This window comes from Nyctereutes procyonoides, unplaced genomic scaffold, assembly GCF_905146905.1.
Source record: "Nyctereutes procyonoides isolate TBG_1078 unplaced genomic scaffold, NYPRO_anot_genome, whole genome shotgun sequence".
Lineage (NCBI taxonomy): Eukaryota > Metazoa > Chordata > Mammalia > Carnivora > Canidae > Nyctereutes > Nyctereutes procyonoides.
In genome coordinates this window covers 39,728,345-39,751,167 of record NW_026575047.1, presented here as the reverse complement: position 1 = coordinate 39,751,167, position 22,823 = coordinate 39,728,345, and the positions used below count along the sequence as shown (strand labels likewise).

General features: G+C 37.4%; 1 protein-coding gene across 2 annotated transcripts in view; it reads left to right on the top strand.

Moving 5' to 3' along the window:
- FANCI (FA complementation group I) overlaps nt 1-22,823 on the top strand; it is a 73,792-nt gene that overhangs the window by 28,592 nt on the left and 22,377 nt on the right. For both annotated transcript variants that reach the window (XR_008664556.1, XM_055326271.1), the window contains exons 14-20: nt 352-439; nt 9,412-9,542; nt 10,380-10,450; nt 11,705-11,819; nt 13,196-13,318; nt 15,340-15,408; nt 22,342-22,443. Coding sequence is in view for 1 of the 2 variants with exons in the window: in XM_055326271.1 (XP_055182246.1) it covers nt 352-439; nt 9,412-9,542; nt 10,380-10,450; nt 11,705-11,819; nt 13,196-13,318; nt 15,340-15,408; nt 22,342-22,443 (699 nt within the window). In the remaining variant the exon portion in view is untranslated. The remainder of the gene's footprint in view (nt 1-351; nt 440-9,411; nt 9,543-10,379; nt 10,451-11,704; nt 11,820-13,195; nt 13,319-15,339; nt 15,409-22,341; nt 22,444-22,823) is intronic.

Sequence of the window (22,823 nt, the reverse complement as noted above, 5' to 3'; positions counted from 1 at the left end):
TTTCATGGGCTTTTAAATTTTAAGATGAAAGTCATGCATAGCATACTGTCAGATAATGAGTATTGGCATGTAATGGATACCTTAAGTAGAAGTTTTCCTTTTTGATGCTGAACCTAAGACATGGCAATACTTTTGTGTGAGCTCTCTCTTAGGCTAATAAACATGGTAGTTCGCCCTGCTAATGAATCTTCTGAGAACAGAATGAGGATAGAATTAAGTGATTCTGTCTTTCCAGATGACTTACACTTATACTTGTCTTTGAAATAGTCAAGTTTTGCCTAACATGAATTGATGCAATTGTAAGCTGAAGGTCACTATGGAATATTTTATTGACTGTTCTATTCTTTTTAGATCCATGAGATGATCAGACAAGAAATTCTGGAGCAAGTACTCAACAGGGTTGTTACTAGAGCATCCTCTCCCATCAGTCATTACTTAGGTATTGAACTGTGAAAAGGTGTGAAAGTTCTAAGGAATATTTTCATGCAAATATACTGTTTTGGCCCTGGAATTTTTTATTTAAATAGGCTCCGTGCCCAGCATGGAAGCCAGCGCAGGGCTTGAGCTCACAGTGCTGAGATCAAGACCTGAGTGGAGATCCAGAGTCAAATGCTTAGCCGACTGAGCCACCCAGGTGCCCAGGTCCTGGAAAAAAAATTTTAATGTTGCAGTAGCTTAGTCCAATATCTTTGATTATAATGCCAATAAGACATAAATGTATTTATATTGTTTGTGGTCATCAAGAAGGAAAGGAGCATATAACCGATGAGTGAAACTTCTATCTTGCATCAGCTCAGTCTCTTCAGTTTTACTATTTCTCCAGTGAGTGTTGTCCTTACACTGCATCTCATTGACCTCCCGTTCCTTTAACCCTTGACATTCTGGCTTCAATTCTCCTCTCTGTAGTTTGATGCATATCTTCTAATGCCAAATCCACTGGTCTTTTCTTAGCCACTGACTTTCCTAATTTCTCTTCTTTCAACACAGTTTATAACTCCCCTGAAACTTGCTTAGATAGGTTCTCTGATAACTAACAGTTTGCTTCTTACCCTGCATGTGATCAATTCTTCTCTTCCTCCTTTAATGGTTCTTTTCCTTCTCCACTTAAGTGTCAAGATTTTGCAAAGTTCAGTACTTGACACTTTATTCTACTTTTTTTCTTTCTTTACAGCTTTATTGAATTATAACTGAAGTACAGTAATATATACATATTTAAGCATAATAGTTTGATGACTTTTGACATGTACAGCTACCATTTTTAGAATTGTATGTAAATAGACTCCTACTGTATGCACTCCTTTTTTTGTCTGGCTTCTTTCACTCAGCATAATTCTTGTGAGTTTTTTCCATGGTTGTTGCATGTATCAGTAGTTGATCCCTTTTTATTGTTGGTAGTACACTATTTGGTGAGAATATAATCTCTCTTTTTATTCATTCATTTGTGGACAGGTTATGTAGGTTGTTTCTGGTTTGGGGCTATTATGGATAAAGCTGCTGTGAACATTCAGGTGTAAATCTTTTGAGGAAATATGCTTTCATTTCTCTTGGGAAAATATCTGGTAGTGGAATGCTGCATCATATGGGAGATCTACGTTTAATAAAACTGCCAGACTGCTTTCCAAAGTGGTAGTCCATTTTATATTCCTACCAGATGTTGCTAGTCACTCCACATTGTAACTAATACTTGGTATGGTTAGTCTTTAATTTTAGTCATTCTGATAGGTGCATGATAGTATCTCGTGCTTTTCAAATGTCTGTTCAAATCTTTTGTCAATTTTTAAAAGTGGAATTGTTTGCCCCCTTATTACTGAGTTGTAAAAGTTCTTTACATGTGCTAAATACAAGTCCTTTGTCAGATATGTGTTTTGCAAATACTTTCTCCTAGTCTGTGGTTTGACTTAATTTTTTTTAACAGTGTTGTTTAAAGAGCAAGTATTTTTAACTTGTCAATTATCAATCTATCAGTTTCTTTTTATAGTTCCTGCTTTTTATGTCATGTATTAAAGAATCTTTGCCAAACAAAATCACAAAGATTCACTAAGATTTTTTCCTATGTTTTCTACTAGAAGCTTTATAATTTTAGCTCTTAGATCTGTGATCCATTTTTGTTGAATTTTATGTGTGATGTGAAGTAACAGCGTCCCCCCACCATTTGGCTATCCAGTTGCTTCAGCACAATTTTTTAAAAAGATTTTCTTGTTTTCATTGAATTACCATGGCATCTTGGCTAAAATCAACCAACCATATAAATATGGGTCTATTTTACTATTTTAGGAATCTTCTGTTCCAGTTATCTGTTATTGTCTTGATTACTATACCTTTGTAATAAATGAAATAGTGTAAATCTTTCAATTTTGTTCTTTTTCAAAATAACTTTGGTTAATTTAAATGCTTTGCATTTCCAAATAAGTTGTAGAATTAGCCTGTCAATTTTTATTTTAAAAAACCTGGTCAGAGGGATCCCTGGGTGGCGCAGCGGTTTGGCGCCTGCCTTTGGCCCAGGGCGCGATCCTGGAGACCCGGGATCGGATCCCACATCGGGCTTCCGGTGCATGGAGCCTGCTTCTCCCTCTGCCTTTGTCTCTGCCTCTCTCTCTCTGTGACTATCATAAATAAATAAAAATTTAAAAATAAATAAATAAAAAATAAAAAAAAATAAAAAACCTGGTCAGAGGGCAGCCCGGGTGGCTCAGCAGTTTAGCGCCGCCTTGAGCCCAGGGCCTGATCCTGGAGACCCGGGATTGAGTCCCATGTCAGGCTCCCTGCATAGAGCCTGCTTCTCCCTCTGCCTGTGTCTCTGCCTGCCTCTCTCTCTCTCTCTCTTTCTCTTTCTCTCTCTGTCTCTCATGAATAAATAAATAAAATCTTTTTAAAAAATTTTTTTTTAATTTTAAAAACCTGGGCAGGGGCAGCCCGGATGGCTCAGCGATTTAGCACTGCCTTCAGCCCAGGGCCTGATCCTGGAGATCCGGGATCGAGTCCTACATCGGGCTCCTTGCATGGAGCCTGCTTCTCCCTCTGCCTGTGTCTCTGGTGCTCGCTCACTTGCTCGCTCGCTCTCGCTCTCTGTGTCTCTCATGAATAAATAAATAAAATCTTTTAAAAAATAAATAAAAATAACTTTAAAAAATTAAATTTAAAAACCTGGTCATGTTTTGATTAAGATTGCCTTGAATCTATGGATCAATTTGGGAGACAGTTGACATCTTAATAATATGAGTCTTCCAACCCATCCATGAACACAGTAGAGATCTCCTTTTATTTAGACCTTCCTTAATTTCTTTTAGCAATGTTTGTAAACTTCAATGTGAATCTTGCGTATCTTTCAGCTTTATCCCTATTTCATTTTTTTGATGCTATTGTACACGGTATTTTTAAATTTTCAATTTCTTATTGTTAACTGTTAGCATGTAAAAATAGAAATTTTTTTTTTTATACTGATCTTATATCCTGCAGAATTGCTAAACCCACTTTATTATAATTGCTTTTTGGCAATGCCTTAGGATTTTCTATATAGAAATCATGTCACCTATAAATCAAAACATTCCTGATATCAGTGGTTTTCATCTTCTTTATCAGTTTGGCTTAGGGGCTTGTCAGTTTTACTGATCTTTTGAAGAATGACCTTCTGGCTTAGATGCTCTCCAGTGTTCTCTGTTTACAATTTCTTTGATTTCTGATTCTTATTTCTTCTTTTTTTTTTAAATTTCATTTATTTATTTGAGAGAGAGAAAGCACAAGCCAAGGAAAGAGCAGAGGGAGAGGTAGGGGGAAAGAATTTCAAACAGACTCTGCGCTGAGCTTGACACAGGACTCGATCCCATGACCCTGAGATCATGACCTGAGCCAAAACCAAGAGTTGAATACTTGACAGACTGAGCTACCCAGATGCCCTTCTGCTTCTTATTTCTTATTTTTTGCTTGCTTTGGGTTTATTTTAGTCTTGTAAGTGATTGAAAAAAAAAATCAAAAGAAGGGTATTTCATGTCCTATGAAAAATGTAGATTTCAGAGTTTATAGTACAGTATTATTGGAATATAGCCAAGCTCGATCATTTGTGTTATCTATCTTGCCTTTACAATATACTAACAGAGTTGCATAGTTGTCATTTATAGCATGTGGCCAATAAAGCATAAAATAGTTACTATCTGGCCCTTTATGGAAAAAGTATGCCAGCTTGTAGTTTCTTATATTCACTTGGATGTGTACATTGCTTTTTCTTCCTGATGTTTCAAGTTTCCTTTTGTTTGTGTGAAGGGTTTTAACTAACATTTGCTTAATAAAAACTGTTGTTTAAGTTCTCTAAATCTTCTGGGTGAACATTGGTAGTTTGTGTCTTTTAAAGGAATTTCACCATTTCATATGATTTATCAAATTTACCATGAAGTTGTTGAGAATGTTCCTCTTAATTACTGTATGTTCTGTATTGACGCACATCAGTATTCTTATTCCTGATAGCCATGATGTGCATCTTTTTCCTTTATCACTGAAGCAAGAGATTGATCAATTTTATTAATCTTAAAAAAACAGCTTTTGGTTTCACTGAATTTCTCCTTGTTTTTGTTTTTAGTTTCATTTATTTCTGCTCTTTTTTGTTGCCTTTCTACTGCTTACTTTGGGTTTAATCTGTGCTTTTTTTGGTTAGAAGCTTGGGCATGAATTTGAGACTTTTTTTTTTATCCCAAAGCAAGCATTAAATTGTAAATTTCCATCAAAAATTGCTTTAGCTACATCCCATAAATTTTTTAAATTTTCATTCAGTTCCAAATACTTTTTAATTTCCCTTGTGATTTGTTCTTTAACCTATGTATCATTTTTTTAAAGATTTTATTTATTTATTCATGAGAGACACAGAGAGAGAGTCAGAGACCTAGGCAGAGGGAGAAGTAGGCTCCATGCAGGGAGCCCAATGTGGGACTTGATCCCAGGACCCCAGGATCACACCCTGAGCCAAAGGCAGACACTCAACCGCTGAGCCACCCAGGTGTCCCAACTCATCTGTCGTTTAGAAGTATATTGTTCAGTCTTTGAATATTTGAAAATTTTCCAGATATTTTTCTGTTGTTCGTTTCTGGTTTGTGGTTATAAGACATACTGCCTCTGACATGAATGGTTTTTTTATAATGTTTATTTATTTAAGTAATCTCTACCCCTAGTGTGAGGCCCAAACTCACAACCCCAAGGTTAAGAGTCACATGCTTTTGCAATGGAGCCAGCCAGGCACCTCTACTACATAAATTTTTAAAAATTTATTGTGACTTGCTTTATAATTCTCAGAATATGGTCCATTTTGAAAAATGTTCTGTTTACTTTGGAAAGAATATGTATTCTGTTGTTAGGTGCAGTTTTCCATAACTCAATTATATCAGATGATTCAAATCTTCTATATCCTTTTAAGATTTTCTGTCTACTTCTATTAACTATTAAGAGCGGAGTATTGAGGGACACTTGGGTGGCTCAGCGGTTGAGCATCCGCCTTTGGCTCAGGGCATGATCCTGGGATCCGGGATTGTCTCACATTGGGCTCCTTACATGGGGCCTGCTTCTCCCTTTGCCTGTGTCTCTGCCTCTCTCCGTGTGTGTTTCTCATGAATAAATAAATAAAATCTTAAAAAAAAAAAAAGAGTATTGAGGTATCTGCTTTGTAATTATCAGTGTGTCTGTTTCTTTTAGTTCTATCCATTCTTGCTTTATGTGTTTTTAAACTTTGTTATTAGAGACATACTTGTTTAGGATTGTTATGTCATCTCGCTTAATTGACCTATTAATCAGTATGAAATGATCTTTTAGGGTGCCTGGTGGCTCAGTTGGTTAAGACTCTACCTTCAGCTCAGGTCCTGATCCCAGGGTTCTGGGATTGAGCCCCACATCAGGCTCCCTGCTTTGCCAGGAGCCTGCTTCTTTCTCTCCCTCTGCCCTTGCCCTTGTGCTGTCATGCACTCTCTCTGTCAAATAAATAAATAAAAACTTTTTAAAAAGAACAAGAAAAGAAAGAAATTATCTTTTTTGTTCCTGGGAATACTATTTGTTCTGAAGTCTACTTTGATATAAATATAACTTCTCCAGTTTTCTTTTAAGATTTATTTGTTTGTTTGTTTTAGAGAGAGAACATGAGCATAGGAGGGGCAGAGGGACAGGGAGAGAGAATCTTAAGCAGACACTGTGCTGAGCCCGGAACCCAATGCAGGGCTTGATCTTACAACCCTGAGATCATGACCTGAGCCAAAACCAAGAGTTGGATGCCTAACCTACTGTACAATCCAGACTCTCCTCTGCAGTTTTTGTTTGATCAGTGATAGCATGGGTTTTTTTTTCCCCATCTTTTTACTTTTAACTTATTTATATCTTTTTAGTTAACATGAGTTTCTTATAGAAAACATACAATTGTGTCTTTTTAAATCTTTTTTGATAATCTTGGACTTTTTAAATCAGGGCATGTCATTTACGTTTAATATGATTTTTTTAATGTGATTATCATCTGGCTCTTTTTTCTTCTGTACTTGGTTTCCATTTTCCTCCTCTTCTGCCTTCTTTTGGATTGAATTTTTTTTAATTCCATTTTATCTTGCTAACTTGATTGCCTCCACCTCTATTTTATTTTCTTTTGTGTTTGGTTTAGGGTTTATGATACATCTTTAACTTACTATAGTTAATACCTTTAAGTAGTAGTATACCCCAACAGTATACCTCCATTTCTTACCTCCACTCCTGTGACTTGTGCTGTTCTCATACATTTTATTTCTTTAGTTATTGAATTATATCTACATTGTTGTTACGTTTGCTTTAAACAGTCAGTTGTCTTTCAAGGTTTTTAAAATAAGAAAATATCTTTTATTTTTACCCATGCATTTACCATTTCTGGTGCTTTTGTGTAGATCCAGATTTCTTTCTTTCTTTCTTTCTTTCTTTCTTTCTTTCTTTCTTTCTTTCTTTCTTTCTTTCTTTGTCTTTCTTTCTTTTCTTCTTTCTTGATTTATTTATTCATGAGAGACAGAGAAAGGCAGAGGAAGAAACAGGGGCTCCATTCAGGAAGCCTGATGTGGGACTCAGTCCCGGGACCATGGGATCACATCCTGAGCTGAAGGCAGACGCTCAACCACTGAGCCACCCAAGCACCCCTAGATCCAGATTTCTACCCAGTATCATTTTCTGTCCGACTACCTTTAACTTTCTTACACTGTTGATCTACCATTGTTGGATTCTTTTGTGTGTCACAAAAAGTCTTCACTTAGTGTTAGCTTTTTGAAAGATATTTTTGCTGGGTATAGAGTTCTAAAGTGACAGGGTTTGGGGATCCCTGGGTGGTTCCGCAGTTTAACGCCTGCCTTTGACCCAGGATGCGATCCTGGAGTCCCAGGATTGAGTCCCGCGTTGGGGTCCCGGCATGGAGCCTGCTTCTCCCTCCTCCTGTGTCTCTGCCCCTCTCTCTCTCTCTCTCTCTCTCTCTCTGTCTATGAATAAATAATAAATTTTAAAAATCTTTTTTTAAAAAAAATAAATAAATTGACAGGGTTTTTTCCTTTTAGTGCTCTAAAGATGTTACTTTACTGTTCTTTTGGTTTTCATCATTTCTAATAAGTCAACTTTCATTAATATCCTTGTTCCTCTCTATATAATTTTTTTCTTTTCAGATTTTTATCGATGGTTTTAAGCAATTATGTGTGCTTTAGTGTAGCTTCCTCCATGTTTCCGGTGATTGGAGTTTGTCAAGCTTCTTAGATTTGTAGGTTTTTGGTTTTTATTAAGTTTGGCATATTTTGGGGATCCCTAGGTGGCGCAGTGGTTTGGCACCTGCCTTTGGCCCAGGGCGCGATCCTGGAGACCTGGGATTGAATCCCAAGTCCGGCTCCCAGTGCATGGAGCCTGCTTCTCCCTCTGCCTGTGTCTCTGCCTCTCTCTCTCTCTGTGTGACTATCATAAATAAATAAAAATTTAAAAATATATATATATATTTAAAAAAAGTTTGGCATATTTTGATATATTATTTCTTGAGAGCTAGTTTGGAGGTTCTAGCAGGGGAGCACAGCTGCTCATATACCCTTGACCAAAGAATAGTTCTCCTCTATTGGAGATAGTCGTCCTCTTCGACCGAGCACGCAGCTTCGGGAGGAACGCACATGGAGCAGTGAGGGAGAAAGGGGACACCCGCCTAGCTAGCCAGATCAGCTGAATCAATCCTGGCGATCAGTGGGGTGACATATGTTGCAGCCAGACCACCCTCACATCCTGATATATTATTTCTTAAAAAATTTTTTTCTGTCATCTCCTTCCCACCAGCACACACTCTCCGCATTTCCCCCAGCCCCACAGCATTATGTATATAGTAGGCTGCCCCACATTGTTAATGTAGCTCATAGATTTTCTTTTTTAGTCTTTTTTACTGTTTTGTTTTAAATCGTTTGTATAACTTGAAGTTCCCAAATCTTTTTTTCTGCTATTGTTCTCGTCCAGTAAATTTTTCATCTTGAGACATTTGTATCATTTTCATATTTTTCCATCTCTCCTTAGCATTCCTTCTTTCAGAATCCAGTTTAAATTCTTCTCCTCTTCACTATCCTAAAACACACCAATTCATAATGATCTCCTCTTCCTTTGAGCTCCTCTTAGACTCTCTCTTTAACATTTGCTAGGAAATAAACTGTATTTGGGATTATTAGATATCTGGTATTGATCTGTTATTTACCTCTTTCATTCTTTCAAGATATATTTTTCTTTTTTTTTTTTAATTTATTTATTTATGATAGTCACACAGAGAGAGAGAGGCAGAGACACAGGCAGAGGGAGAAGCAGGCTCCATGCACCGGGACCCCGATGTGGGATTCGATCCCGGGTCTCCAGGATCGCGCCCTGAGCCAAAGGCAGGCGCCAAACCGCTGCGCCACCCAGGGATCCCATCAAGATATATTTTTCTTGACTCCAAACTAAATTAAAATTCTTGAAGGAAGAGAGACCAGGCTTTATGGTTTTGTATATTTATATTTTGTATATTTACATACATATTTATTTATATATGTATATGTATATGTGCTTACACATAATAAAAGTTCATAGATATCTCTTGATTTACTTTAGCCTGGAAATAGGAAGACATCTGCTACTTGTCAGTCTAATGGATTTCTTCCCTTCTTTTAGATTAATTTTTGTAGTCTTAATATTATCACAGAAGAAAGTTTGAAGTATTCTGGTTACACTGACCATAGAAAAATTATATAGGATCAGAGAAATTTATTTTGTGGTATATTTGACTTGGGAAAAGAAACCAAAAACTTTTTACCATTTCTTTTCCCATATTTATTTTTCTTTTATTTGTGTTATACTATATGTTGGCATATCGAACTCCAATTAAAAATATACAAAAAAAAGAAATATCTTTATTGTTTGAGGCAACTTACTATAGATTTTGTTTTTCAGATCTGCTTTCAAATATCATCATGTATGCACCCCTAGTTCTTCAGAGCTGTTCTTCTAAAGTCACAGAAGCCTTTGACTATTTATCCTTTCTGCCCCTTCAAACTGTACAAGGGCTGCTGAAGGCAGTGCAGGTGAGTCTTCTTACTCCTTAGGAACTTGACAAAACTGAGGTTGAACTCTACCTAATGGAATTCTTCATAAATGTGATAAATTCTATATCCCTTGATTCTAAAGCATAAAATTTTGTTTTAAAAGGGCAGGAACCCTGAGTTGGACTCTGTTTCCAAGTTTACCCCTTCTTCCTGGCACAATGCTGTCTCCTTTGACTCATTTTCAAGTCAGTGAAGTGATTAGAAAATTGAGGACAGGGATGCCTGGGTGGCTCAGTGGTTGAGCATCTGCCTTTGGCTCAGGGCGTGATCCTGGAGTCCTGGAATCTAGTCCCACATCAGGCTTCCTGCATGGAGCCTGCTTCTCCCTTTGCCTATGCCTTTGTCTCTCTGCCTCTCTCTCTCTCTGTCTTCCATGAATAAATAAATAAAATATTTTTTTTAATTGAGGACAATAGGTTTATTTATTTTTTTTTTGTTTTATTTATTTATGATAGGCACACAGTGAGAGAGAGAGAGGCAGAGACACAGGCAGAGGGAGAAGCAGGCTCCATACACCGGGAGCCTGACGTGGGACTCGATCCCGGGTCCCCAGGATCGCGCCCTGGGCCAAAGGCAGGCGCCAAACCGCTGCGCCACCCAGGGATCCCGGACAATAGGTTTAAAAGCATTCACAATTAGTTTAAATTTAATAATTAAAAGTATGCTATTATCCTTATTACTAAGTGTCATACTGAAACATGTATTTAAAAACAACCAAATTTCCTCCTATAAGCCAAATTATAGCAGTATTAGGTAGAAATGAGCTAAGGCTAATAAATTTGGGATTTTTTTACCCACTTATTCTTTGTCTTTCAGCCTCTTCTCAAAGTCAGCATGTCCGTGAGAGACTCCTTGATACTTGTCCTCCGGAAAGCCATGTTTGCTAGGTACGGAGCATCTCATGAGACCCTCGCAAGTAATGCCTTCTGATGTTACTCACTGTCCTCCCTTCTGTCTTCTTGTACAACCTGTTAATAGTGGTCATGCACATGTCCGACCCAACAGAACAGCTTTCATCAATAAGGCCTTGTGCCGAGTACAGGCTTCCTCATTCAGTCGTCTCATTCAATCTTCAGAGTAAACATATAAAATCAGAATTATTATAGTTTCCACCGTACAGATCAGGAACTCTGACTTAGAGAATATAGGTGACTTTGCAGAAGTCAAACAGAGGTTGGTGGGGCTATAATTCAAGCTTTTGATCTCATGTACTCTATCTGCCCCTGCAGTAATCATCAGGACAAGGTTCCAGTGCCAGTTGGCGATAGTTCTGAAGAGGAAAACATCTTAATTAAAATATTCAGGAAACTCAATCTAGTGAACATCAAAACTGTGGTCTAGTGAGTGTAGACCATATAAACTGTTAAGTGGTCTGAGGTTTTTTGGTTTAGCCAATGCCTCCTGACCTCCTTCCTTTATTTCTTAGTGTATAAGCTAGAGATGATGATACTACCTTCTAAATGATGATGATAATACCTTCTAAAAAGTATTATGAGCCCACTAATAGGTGGAAAGCATTTGGTACTTTAAATAAAAGATGATCAGTATCATATTGGCTCTATTACATTGTACTTGTGGATATCCAGGGGAACAGCTAGTAAGTAACCATATGCTATTATCCCTCTTCTAGAATTGACTTGTTATTCCTTCCTTACCCAGAGGCCAAGATGTATATGTCGTAGTATGTCCATGAATTAATCAGAGCCTCACTCAGATGAGTATATCATTTTTCTGGATGGAGAGTTGACAAAGCCTCAAACACTGTACTCCTCTGTGAAGAAGGGAAGTGGTCCTTCAGACACAGAAAATCAACAATTCCCTTTGCTATTTCATATTTATATTTGAGTTATTGGCCCATCAGATAGCTTCTCCGTACTCCTGTGCTTGTTCTCCATGTAGAAGAAAGTATAGGTAGTGTCTTGAGGTTGAGTAGATAGTGCAGACTCAGCCGAATTCCTCTACCACGAAACTGCCAGGAACAGCTGATGGCTTATTTTGAGTACATAAATTTATTTTATTTTGCTCTGTGCTTCATGGCTTATTCCTTCCCTGTACAGAACCAACTGGATTTTTCTGATGCAGAAACCTGTTCCCGTGAACTTAATACTATTTGTTAACTACTCTTTCTGTCCCTGAGCTAGCCAGCTTGATGCCCGAAAATCTGCAGTTGCAGGCTTTTTGCTGCTCCTGAAGAACTTTAAGGTTCTAGGCAGCTTGTCGTCCTCTCAATGCAGTCAGTCCATCGGTGTTAGCCAGGTAAGCATTCTAACACATGGCACCACAGATTGTTCACACAGCACTGTAGTGTGCTTCGGTGCAGGAGTTAATGATGTGCAAGCTGTGCTTTTTCCCTCCTGGTCTGGTTGTACAAATGATCCTGAAACTGAGAGTCTGAATCTAGATGCTATTATTATCCTCATTTTTAATAGTTTATTTACTTTGCACATGAACTTCTGTTAAGCCCAGTAATCTGAGAAAATAAAACTTTTTACAGTAGGTGGTTAAATGTCTGCCTTCAGCTCAAGTCATGATCTCAGGGTCCTGGGATCAAGCCTTGTGTCAGGCTCTGCTTACCAGGGAGTCTGCTTCTCCCACTCCCTCTTTACTCCCTCTCTTTCTCTGTCAGATAAATAAATAAAATCTTAAAAAAAGCTTTTTACAATTTTTTGGTAATCCAGACTTTATCAGGAATCTTTTTTTTTTTTTTTTTTTTTGAGATCTTATTTATTTGAGAGAGAGTGAGCACAAGCTGGGGGTGGGCAGAGGGACAAGCCAACTCCCCATTGAGCGGGGAGCACAACATGGGGCTCAGTCCCAGGACTCCAGAATCACAATCCAAGCCTGGGGCAGACACTCAACCAACTGAGCCACCCAGGCACCCCTATCAGGAACCCTTTATTGATCTAGTGTAATTATACAAAACTTTTGTTTATAACTTATGGGACAGATTAAATATTAGGAGCATGGAATCTTAGTGTATTGTTATCAGTGTTCCCATCTTAAGGATGAGAAGACTAAGGCCCAGGAAGGTTAAATAACTTGCCCAGGGTGATACAAACAGCTATGGGCAGAGCGGGAATTTGCTCAGTTTGAACTACCTCATGGACAGGCCTGTAGTAAGGGTTAAGCATCTTGGTCTACAGTTGTTGGATTTATGATGTAAATCAAACAAGGTCTATTATTCTTTGTCTTGTCCATTTCTAAACTAAAAATTACCCACTTCTAAACCTTCTAAACCAGGAATTTATAGATACAAAAACTAGATTCTGAAGACCTTTAAGGGAAGCATCTTAGGCCTTTCAAGTAAAATCAAGTATATTATGACTCCCTGATTCTACTGTTGTGAAATCACCTGTGTGCCTTCTTCAACAACTGACATTGTCAAGGAAGACCTTAAGGGTTGGAGAAAAGTTAATGTTGTTAAAACACTTGAAAATTCTTATCTCAAACCAGAGTAAGAGTGACATTTCTCATAGCCTCATGATGATTGTAATGTCAGCCCCAGTCCTGGATTTTGGCATGTGGGGAAAGCTAAGTCTAAGATTCTTTGACCAAGAACATAGGCTCATTTTAACTCCTTTATGAAAATTGATTTGGCAGAATACATAAGAACTGGCCTTTCTTCCTTTCAGGTCCATGTGGATGTTCATAGCCGTTACAATTCTGTTGCCAATGAAACTTTTTGCCTCGAGATCATGGATAGTTTGAGGAGATGCTTAGGCCAGCAGGCTGATGTTCGACTCATGCTTTATGAGGTATGTCAAGAGCAGAAGGAATGCAACTAATAATCCATTTTTATTTTAATAAATTTTTTCTGATTATAAAAGTATAGTTCACTCCTACTTAATGCAGTTAAGATTGGTAGTTTGTGATGGTTAGCCAAAAGGTTGTTAAAGGTGAGGAATCATAAAGAATATTTGAAACAACTTGAATGTTTTGTTTTAATTTAATTTGAAATATCTTTTTTAAAGATTTATTTTATTTTATTTTTTTAAAGATTTATTTATTTGAGAGAGAGAGACCATGAGCAGGGGAAGGGGGAGAGGGAGAAGCAGACTCCCCACTCAGCAGGGAGCCCAATGTGGGATTGGATCACAGAATCCCAAGATCATGACGTGAGCCAAAGGCAGCTGCTTAAATAACTGAGTCACCTAGATGCCCCTTAATTTGAAATATTTAAATATACTGGTACATTGTGTGGGGCCAAACCTTTGTTTGTTTGTTTTTTGCTTTTTTGTTTATGAGTCTGTGATTTAGAACTTCCTGTCTCTCAAACCAGTACCTTAATTTATTGCCTATAATTTCGAGGTTTTGTTAAAGTGCGAGAAATACAAGATACTTCAGATACAGTCTTAGTATAAAAACCTTTTAGATAGGTTTAGGGTTTTTTCCCTAATTTTTTATAATTTTCTTACCCTTAATTTATCAGAAACTGGTTTTAGAAACTTATTTATTCCTTCCAAAACATTTAACCTAGTTTTTATAAATCAGCTTCTTTTTCTTTTTGTGTTTGACTTTTAACAATTTACAGGATGCCTGATTATATCTCATAGTGACCAGTACAATTAGCAAGAATGAGTCAGGCAAATATAACTACTGATTTGTGATTAGTATATAATTCAGTCAGTGATACTAAAGTATGCCATCGGGGAGGATACACTACCATTTCAGACATTTAATAGACCATGTACTTCAAAACACAACATTTCATATATAGATGGAGAATAGCAGATAATCTAGCAAGTATACTAAGTGGAAGTCATTTCAAAGAGCAGCTATTATATTAGGGTTCCTGGATGGCTAAGCCGGTTAAGCATCTGCCTTTGGCTCCTGGAATCAAGCCCCATGTCAGGCTCTACTCAGTGGGGAATCCGCTTCTCCCTCTCCCTCTGCTGCTCTCTCTCTCCCTGTTTGTGCTTTCTTGCTCGCCCTCCAATGCGTAAAATATTTTTTAAAAATAAATTTAAGAGAAAGAGCATCTTTTATAATACTTTCAGCATTCTTAAAATAGCATTTATTGAGCTATAGTAGTTGCCAGGCGCTGAACTTTTCAGGCTTTTTGTAGGAAATTTTTAAAATAGAGAAAAATATTTTTTAAGATTATTTTAATGGTTGGGGGAGCAAACGGGCAAAGCAAAAGGGAGAGAGATCTTAAGCAGGCTTAAGCAGAAGGGAGAAAAATCTTAAGCAGGTTTTGTGCCCAGTGTGGAGCCTGACATGGGGCTTTATCTCACGTCCCTGAGATCATGACCTGAGCCCAAATCAAGAGTGGGATGCTTAAACAACTGAGCCACCCAGGTGCCCTTTAATTTCAGTAGTTTTAAACTATGACTGGGAAATTTTGGATGGGAAGAACTATCATAGTCCTTTACATTAGGGTGCTTTGGGCCAGGGGACACTTTTGAAGCACTGGAAACTAAGTGGACAGAATGTCCTAGAAGGGAAGGTTGTTAATGGAGGATGAGAGAAAAGAATGAGGCCTGGGACATTCTTAACTGTAAAGGAGCAAAGTACTCCAAAGCCAGAAGTGACCTATTGTTTAAAAATTGTAGCAGTTATGGTCAGTTTATTAATCTAGTTCTCAGTGATCAGAGATCTCTTTTTAGTTCTTAGGGAAATAACCTAAACTTCCTGATTTATTTCAACCTCTGCAAATATGGTCTTAATCTTTTCCAAAGAATTGAGAGTAGGGTAAAGAAAGAGTATTGTTTTAAAGTTATGATTTTTCAAATCACTAGTATATCTGTTAAAGAGCTTACTGTTTGTTTCCTCTTAGGGGTTCTATGATGTCCTTCGAAGGAACTCTCAGCTGGCTAATTCAATCATGCAGACTCTACTTTCACAGGTAATATATTTTTTATTATTTTATGGATATAAAGAACAGATAATAAGGCATGGAGAGATGATTGACATTTTCCAGACTTTTCAAAATATAAACTAATTCTCAAATAGTATCATGATTGGTACATTGGGAATATACCTGGGTATGCTATCCTGCTGTTTTCTTTTCTTTTTCTTTTTTTTTTTTTTAATTTATTTATTTATGATAGTCACAGATTGAGAGAGAGAGAGAGGCAGAGACACAGGCAGAGGGAGAAGCAGGCTCCATGCACCGGGAGCCCAATATGGGATTCGATCCTGGGTCTCCAGGATCGCGCCCTTGGCCAAAGGCAGGCGCCAAACCTCTGCGCCACCCAGGGATCCCCTGCTGTTTTATTTTTATTACCACTTACCTGTCCACCCTCTTGCCATCATCTTAAGCTATCCTCCCAGTTAAGGTGTGCACCCTAGGTCAGAAGGGTTTCAAAAATTTTTGAAAAAAATTTTTTAAAGATTTTACTTATTTGAGAGTGAGAGAAAGAGCATGAGCAGAAGAAGAGGGAGAGGAAGAAGCAGACTCCCTGCTGAGCAGAGATTTTTAATTTATTTACCTGAGAGAGAGGAAGATAGCAAGAGGGAGCAAGAGCAGCTGGGAGATAGAGAAGTAGGCTCCTGCTAAGCACGGAGGCCCATGTGGGGCTCGATTCTAGGACCCTGGGATCATGACCTGAGCCGAAGGCAGACACTTAACCAACTGAGCCACCTAGGCTCCCCAGAAGAACCTTTTAAAGAACAATTTGTGTAAAGGCTATCAGCAGCTGTGTCTGTCTGTTTTACTTCTAAAAGAAAAGAGGGATCTGGGGATGCCTGGGTGACTCAGCGGTTGAGCATCTGCCTTAGGCTCAGGGCATGATCCTGGAGTTCCAGGATTGAGTCCCACATCAGGCTCCCTGCATGGAGCCTGCTTCTCCCTCTGCCTGTGTCTCTGCCTGTATCTGTGTCTCTCATGAATAAATAGATAAAACATTTTAAAAAAAGAGAGATCTAAAGTAAATATAGCAAAATAGGCATGTTAAATCTGGGTTACAGATGCATGGGTGTCTATAGGTTATTTTCTGTACTTTTTAGTTTAAAATAAGATTTTTTAATTAAGAAATATTTCACAGGATTATCACTATGAAAAGAATTCAGCTGGAGAATATCTGGCATAAATAAGACCTTTTACCATGAACATTTATTCATTAAGCATTGTTTGAATCTTTTTTTAAATTGCTTTATTGAAATATAATTTACATACCATATGATTCACCCATTTAAAGTGTACAACTAATTTGGTTTTTAGTGTATTCAGAGTTGTACAGATCATCACCACAGCCAATTTTTAGAACATTTTTTTAAATTTATTTGTTTTTTATTGGTGTTCAATTTGCCAACATATAGCATAACACCCAGTGCTCATCCCGTCAAGTGCCCCCCCCTCAGTACCTGTCACCAAGTCACCCAATCCCCCACCCACCTCCCTTTCCACCACCCCTTGTTCGTTTCCCAAAGTTAGGAGTCTCTCAAGTTCTGTCACCCTCACTGATATTTTCACCCATTTTTTCTCCTTTCCCCTTCATTCCCTTTCACTATTTTTTATATTCCCCAAATGAATGAGACCATATAATGTTTGTCCTTCTCCGATTGACTTATTTCACTCAGCATAATACCCTCCAGTTTCATCCATGTCAAAGCAAATGGTGGGTATTTGTCATTTCTAATGGCTGGGTAATATTCCATTGTATACATATACCACATCTTCTTTATCCATTCATCTTTCAATGGACACAGAGGCAATTTTAGAACATTTTATCACCTCAGAAGCTTTATACCCCTCTGCTACCACCCCCTAATTTTCTCATCGTTCTCCTACCCACCTAGCCCTAATAAGCAGCCACTAATTTCTTTCTGTCTTAGTAGATTTGCTTGTTGCGGACACTTCATATAAATGGAATCATAAATATGTGGTCTTTTGTGACTGATGTCTTCCACTTAATGTTTTCACGATTTATCCATGTTGTAGCATCTGTCAGTACATTATTCCCTTTTACGGTTAAATAATATTTTACTATATACTGTTTGAATCTTTTTATATATTGAGAGTTTGTCTGTTCACAACCCTGTCAGAGCTTCCCAAGTATAATCTGAAACTCATAGGGCAGGGAGACACCAGCAAAAGAGGCAGGCCACTCCAGGTTGGTAGGTAGCAGTTTTAAGAAGCAAAGGAGCTTGTCTTGGACAGCAGCAAGATTAGTGCATCTCCACACTCATCTGCTACATTGTAAAAGGTTAAATAAAGGCCTTAACTGGGTTCAGTCACATAGACTGTGTAGGTGTTCTCAGCACCACATCAGCATCTCAAGGCCTTGTCCTTGGAGCAGCCTCTGGGAGCAGGGAAAGCAAGCAGAACTCACATTCCAAGGACAGGGGAGGGAATGGTGAGGACCTCTGATCCCCCAGGTCTGGTCATGAGTAAACTGGTGACATCTTCTTGGTTAACTTCCCAACAGAGCTCATGATGCTATGCTATTATGTACCGAAAATAACAATACCTACTCTATTATAGAGAGAGCCAAGTGTTTATGAAGCACTTTATGTGGGTGATCTTATTTGCTCTTACAAAACTATGTGAACTAAAAATTGTTACCTCCATTTTAGATTCTGAAAGGTTAAGTAATTTAATTTGTCCAAGGTCACACAGTTAGGAAGTGGCAAAGCTGGAATATGAATTCACGTCTTCCTGGCTCAAGATCCCAAGCATGAAAAGCTTCATTAAAAAGCACTAGATTAAAAACAAGGAGAATCTTTTCAACAAATGATGTTGTGAAAACTGGATGTTCACATTCTGAAAATGAATTTGGATTCTTAACTTACACGGTGTACAAAATTAACTGAGTATGGATCAAAGACCAAAACATTAAGAGCAAAATTATAAACCTCCTAAAATACAAGGGAAGGGGTTCATGACATTGGATTTTTTAACGATTTCTTGGACATTAACCAGAAGAACAGGTAATAAAAGAAAAAAGAAATAAATTGTCCTCATTAAAATTAAAAACTTTTGTGCAAAAAACACTCTCCACAGAGTGGGAGAAAATATTTACAAATCATATATATGATAAGAGATCAATATCTAGTAAATACATAGAACTCCTACAATTCAACAACAAAAAACAACCCAGTTAAAAAATGGGCATAGAAAAAAATGGGCTTAAATAGACATTCATCAAAAATATGTATATGTATGTATATATACACACACATAAAATGCCAATAAACACATGAAAAGATGCTCAACATCACTAATCATTAGGGAAAAGCAAATAATATAGCCACAATGAGATGCAACTTCATACCCATTAGGATGGCTACAATCAAAGTGAAAAATAATAAGTGGTGGTGTGTGTATACAGAAATTGGAACCCTAGTGCATTAATGGTGGCAAATGGTACAGCTACTATGAGAAAAAGTATGGCTATTCTTTAAAAAAATTAAGCAGAATTACCATTTGATCCAGCATTTCCACTTCAGGTATCTGCCCAAAAGAAGTGAAAACAGAGATCTTAACATTTTTAATCTAATATGATACCCTCCTTTGAATGGGAATGTCTAGTCAATTCACATTTAATGTAATTATTGTTATGGTTGGGTTTAGGTCTGCTGTTTTGTTACTTAATTCCTTTATTGACTTTATATTTTTTGTATTTTTTTATTTTAAATATTTATTTATTTACTTTAGAGAGAGAGCAGGAATGAGAAAACAAGTTGGGGTAAGGGCAGAGGGAGAGAATCTTCAACCAGACTCCCTGCTGAGCACAGAGCCAGACATGGGGCACCACCCATGACCCATGAGATCATGACCTAAGCTGAAACTAGGAATTGGGCACTCAATCACTGAGCTACCCATGTGCCTCTTTTGTTGTACTTTTAATTTGCTCTAGAGATTATAGTATGTATTTTTAATTGATCACTATATATTTAGGTTAATACTGAGGTACTTCCAGTAAAATATAGGAATTTTGATCCATCCTCCCGCCTTTATGATATTGTCATACATGTTACATCCCAGCAAGCCAGTGTTACGTTTGTTTTAAATAGTTATATGTATGTCTTCCATAGAAATTAAGAAAAGAAAAAAGTGTACAGACACAGTCTCTCATATATACCAACTTTTTACCATTGCCAATGCTCTTCATTCCTGTGGGTTCAGGTTTACTATCTTCAATAACTTCTCTTCAGCCTGAGGAGCTTTTTTTTTTTAGTATGTCTGTTGTATAGGTCTGCTACCAGTGAGTTCTCAGTTTTCATCTCTATAGAGCTATATCTTTTTGCCTTCGTTTTTGAAGGATAGTTTCACTGAATACAGAATTCTTAGTTGACAGCTTTTTCTTTTGGTACTTTAAGTATGTCATTCCATTGTCTTCTGGTTTCATTGTTTCTCAGGTTGCTGATTCCTGAGTGAACCAATTATTGTGTCTTTGTTTTCTGTTTTTTCTAGTCATTTTTCTCTTGCTCCTTTCAAGATTTTTCTCCTTGTCTTAGGGTTTTAAGGGTTTGACTGTATGTTTACATGGGATTGTCTTTGTGTTTCTATTTTGAGTTTATTAAACTTCATAGAACTCTAAATTGATGCTTTTCACCAAATTTTAGAAATTATCATTATCTCATCATTTCCCCCCCTCACTGCTTTCATTCGGGACTTCAGTTGTACATATATTGGAGTGCCTGATTTTTTTCCCGCAGATCTTTGCGATTTGATTCATTTTTTCTTCAGTATTTTTTACCTTTCAGATTTGATATTTTCCCTATCTTCAGGTTACTTATCCCTTGTTCTGCCATCTTAGATCTGGTTTACTTATGGATGTGTCTTCAATTTTAGCAAATGCACTTTTGTATCTATTGAGAGGCAACCATATGATTTTTCTCCTTTAATGTGTTACTGTGGTGAGTTGTATTATTTGATCTTCTAAGCCAACATTGCACTCCTGAGATAAACCCAAATGATTATATTACCTTTTTTGTACATTGTTGGATTCAATTTACTGATACTTCATTTAGAATTTTTATGTATATGTTTGTAAGAGAGAGAATGACCTGTAGTTTTTATTTCTCATACTCAACTTCTTGGCTTAATATGAGCTAAATGATGATTAATGTGAGTTAAAATGATTGGGGTGGGATGCCTGGGTGGCTCAGTGGTTGAACATCTGCTTTGGCTCAGGGTGTGATCCCAGGGTCCTGGAATCAAGTCCCACATCGGGCTCCCCACAGTTAGCCTACTTCTCCTTCTGCCTATCTCTCTCTCTCTCTCTCCCTCTCTCTCTCTCTCTCTCTCATGAATAAAAAAATCTTTTAAAAAATTTAAAAAATGACAGGGGAATATTCCCTCTTTTTCTAGTTTGTGTAAAATTTGGAATGATCTAGTTATTTCTCTTCCTTCTCTTCCCTTGTTTGGAAGATACATGCTATTTCTTTAATCTAAACTTTAAATTCTTGGCTTTTGATTCTTTAGGCCACACAAGTGATGTGAATTCTAGCCCAAACTACATTTGGAGATTAGCTTATGGTTCGAATTTCCCAGGAGACGCTTTTTTCCTCTTCTACTTAAAGTCAAGGCTTATTTTGATACATATCCCTTTTAGTTTTCTCCATGTAATAGATTTTTTTTTTTTTTAGGTTTATCCATAAAGTATATCTCCTTTTGAAAAGTCCAGCTTTGTGTGAGGTTCTCTGATTCAGCCTTCACCCCATGAGGGCCTTAGGCTTTATCTTCAGGTCCATGAGCTCTACAACTGTAGCTTTAGGCCTCCAGGATTGGCAGATGCTGCCAGAATAAACACTGGCTTCAGAGTTCATTTGCTCATGTAGTTGCTAGATTCATGCTTTATAACATTTTCTAATATAATGAGATATTTGAAGACTTTTCTTACTTTCCCATTGTCTTAGCTATGTTTTTAAAATTTTTAATGCATTTTTAAAATTGTTCTCTACCAGGAGAGTTTCTCTAGACGCCTTGTCCACCACTTTGCTAAAAATGGAAGTTCTTTTTCTCTTCTTCTTCCCCTTTTGTATGCCATTGCTTTGTTATAATTCTGAAGAAGCTACATTTGAAGTTAAGATCTCAGATGTGTAGAAATTATTGGAAGGTCCTATACTATTTATCAAAAGCTTTCCATTGGGCCTCAGGCCTGATCCCATATGATCCTATATGAAATTTATATCCTGTTAACTATAGTGGACCTTTCAAACTGTAATAATCAGCTCATCAACATTCACACACTTAACAAGCATAAAAAAATTGTGATTGAATGCATAGAGCCGTGCTTCTCAACTCAGGTTAGTAGGTGGACCAGTAAAATTGTTCAGATGCTAAAAGTAAAAAAAAAAAAGTAATCACTAACATTTCTTGAGCTCTATTTTGTGCTAAGTAGTGTTTTTAGCACTTTACATGTATTGATATGTTTAATCCTTATGCAGCCTTAGATGTTTATATTACTAATAATCTTCTATCACAGATGAGGAACCAAGGCATGGATGCCTTTATCAGAATTATTAATAAGTGGTCATACTGGGACTTGGACTCAGCCATTCTGACTCTGAATCCTGTATATTGTTAACCATCAAGCTATACTGGAAAGGCTGGTTACTTTTACAAGTTTAGGAATTGGTATGAGAGAGTATGATGTTTTGTGGGAGAGTTAATAAAAATGGAGTAGGAAAGAGCTCAACATGATATCTGAAGCAAGGGTAAAAGATGTGCGTGAGCCCAAACAACACAAATTTTGTTGCATTGTTCTTTGGACACTTGAGACATATGTCCTAGAAGACATAAGACATTAAAGGCGCCATTAGTTTGACCAGTTAATGAAGTAAAAAGCATTCATGAGCACTGGTGTCTTTTTCTCTTTACCATACATAGTTAAAACAGTTTTATGAGCCAGAACCTGATGTGCTGCCGCCTCTGAAGTTAGAAGCTTGTATTTTGACCCAAGGAGATCAGATCTCTCTACAAGAACCACTGGTGAGACTTTATTCCTCCTAAAACCATTATTTTTACTGTTAAGTAAAAACATCAACCCTGTTGATAGAGTTAGTCTTCAGGAAGAGAGATTTTTCCTGAAAGCACTCTTCTGGTTCTCCCAATGAAATTTTACTCTTAAATCTTCCCTCCTCGTCTTTTCTGGCCAATCATTATGTTGGATCTATTAAAAGTATCTCCGTGTCAGCACTTTACTAAATCAAGGCATCCATGACTTCCTCCAAGGAGCATTTTGTCTCCCATTTATGGCTCTTTGACTACATAATATACTAAAATATACTTTGGGGGACGCCTGGGTGGCTCAGCGATTTAGTGCCTGCTTCCGGCCCAGAATATGATCCTGGAGTCCCAGGATCGAGTCC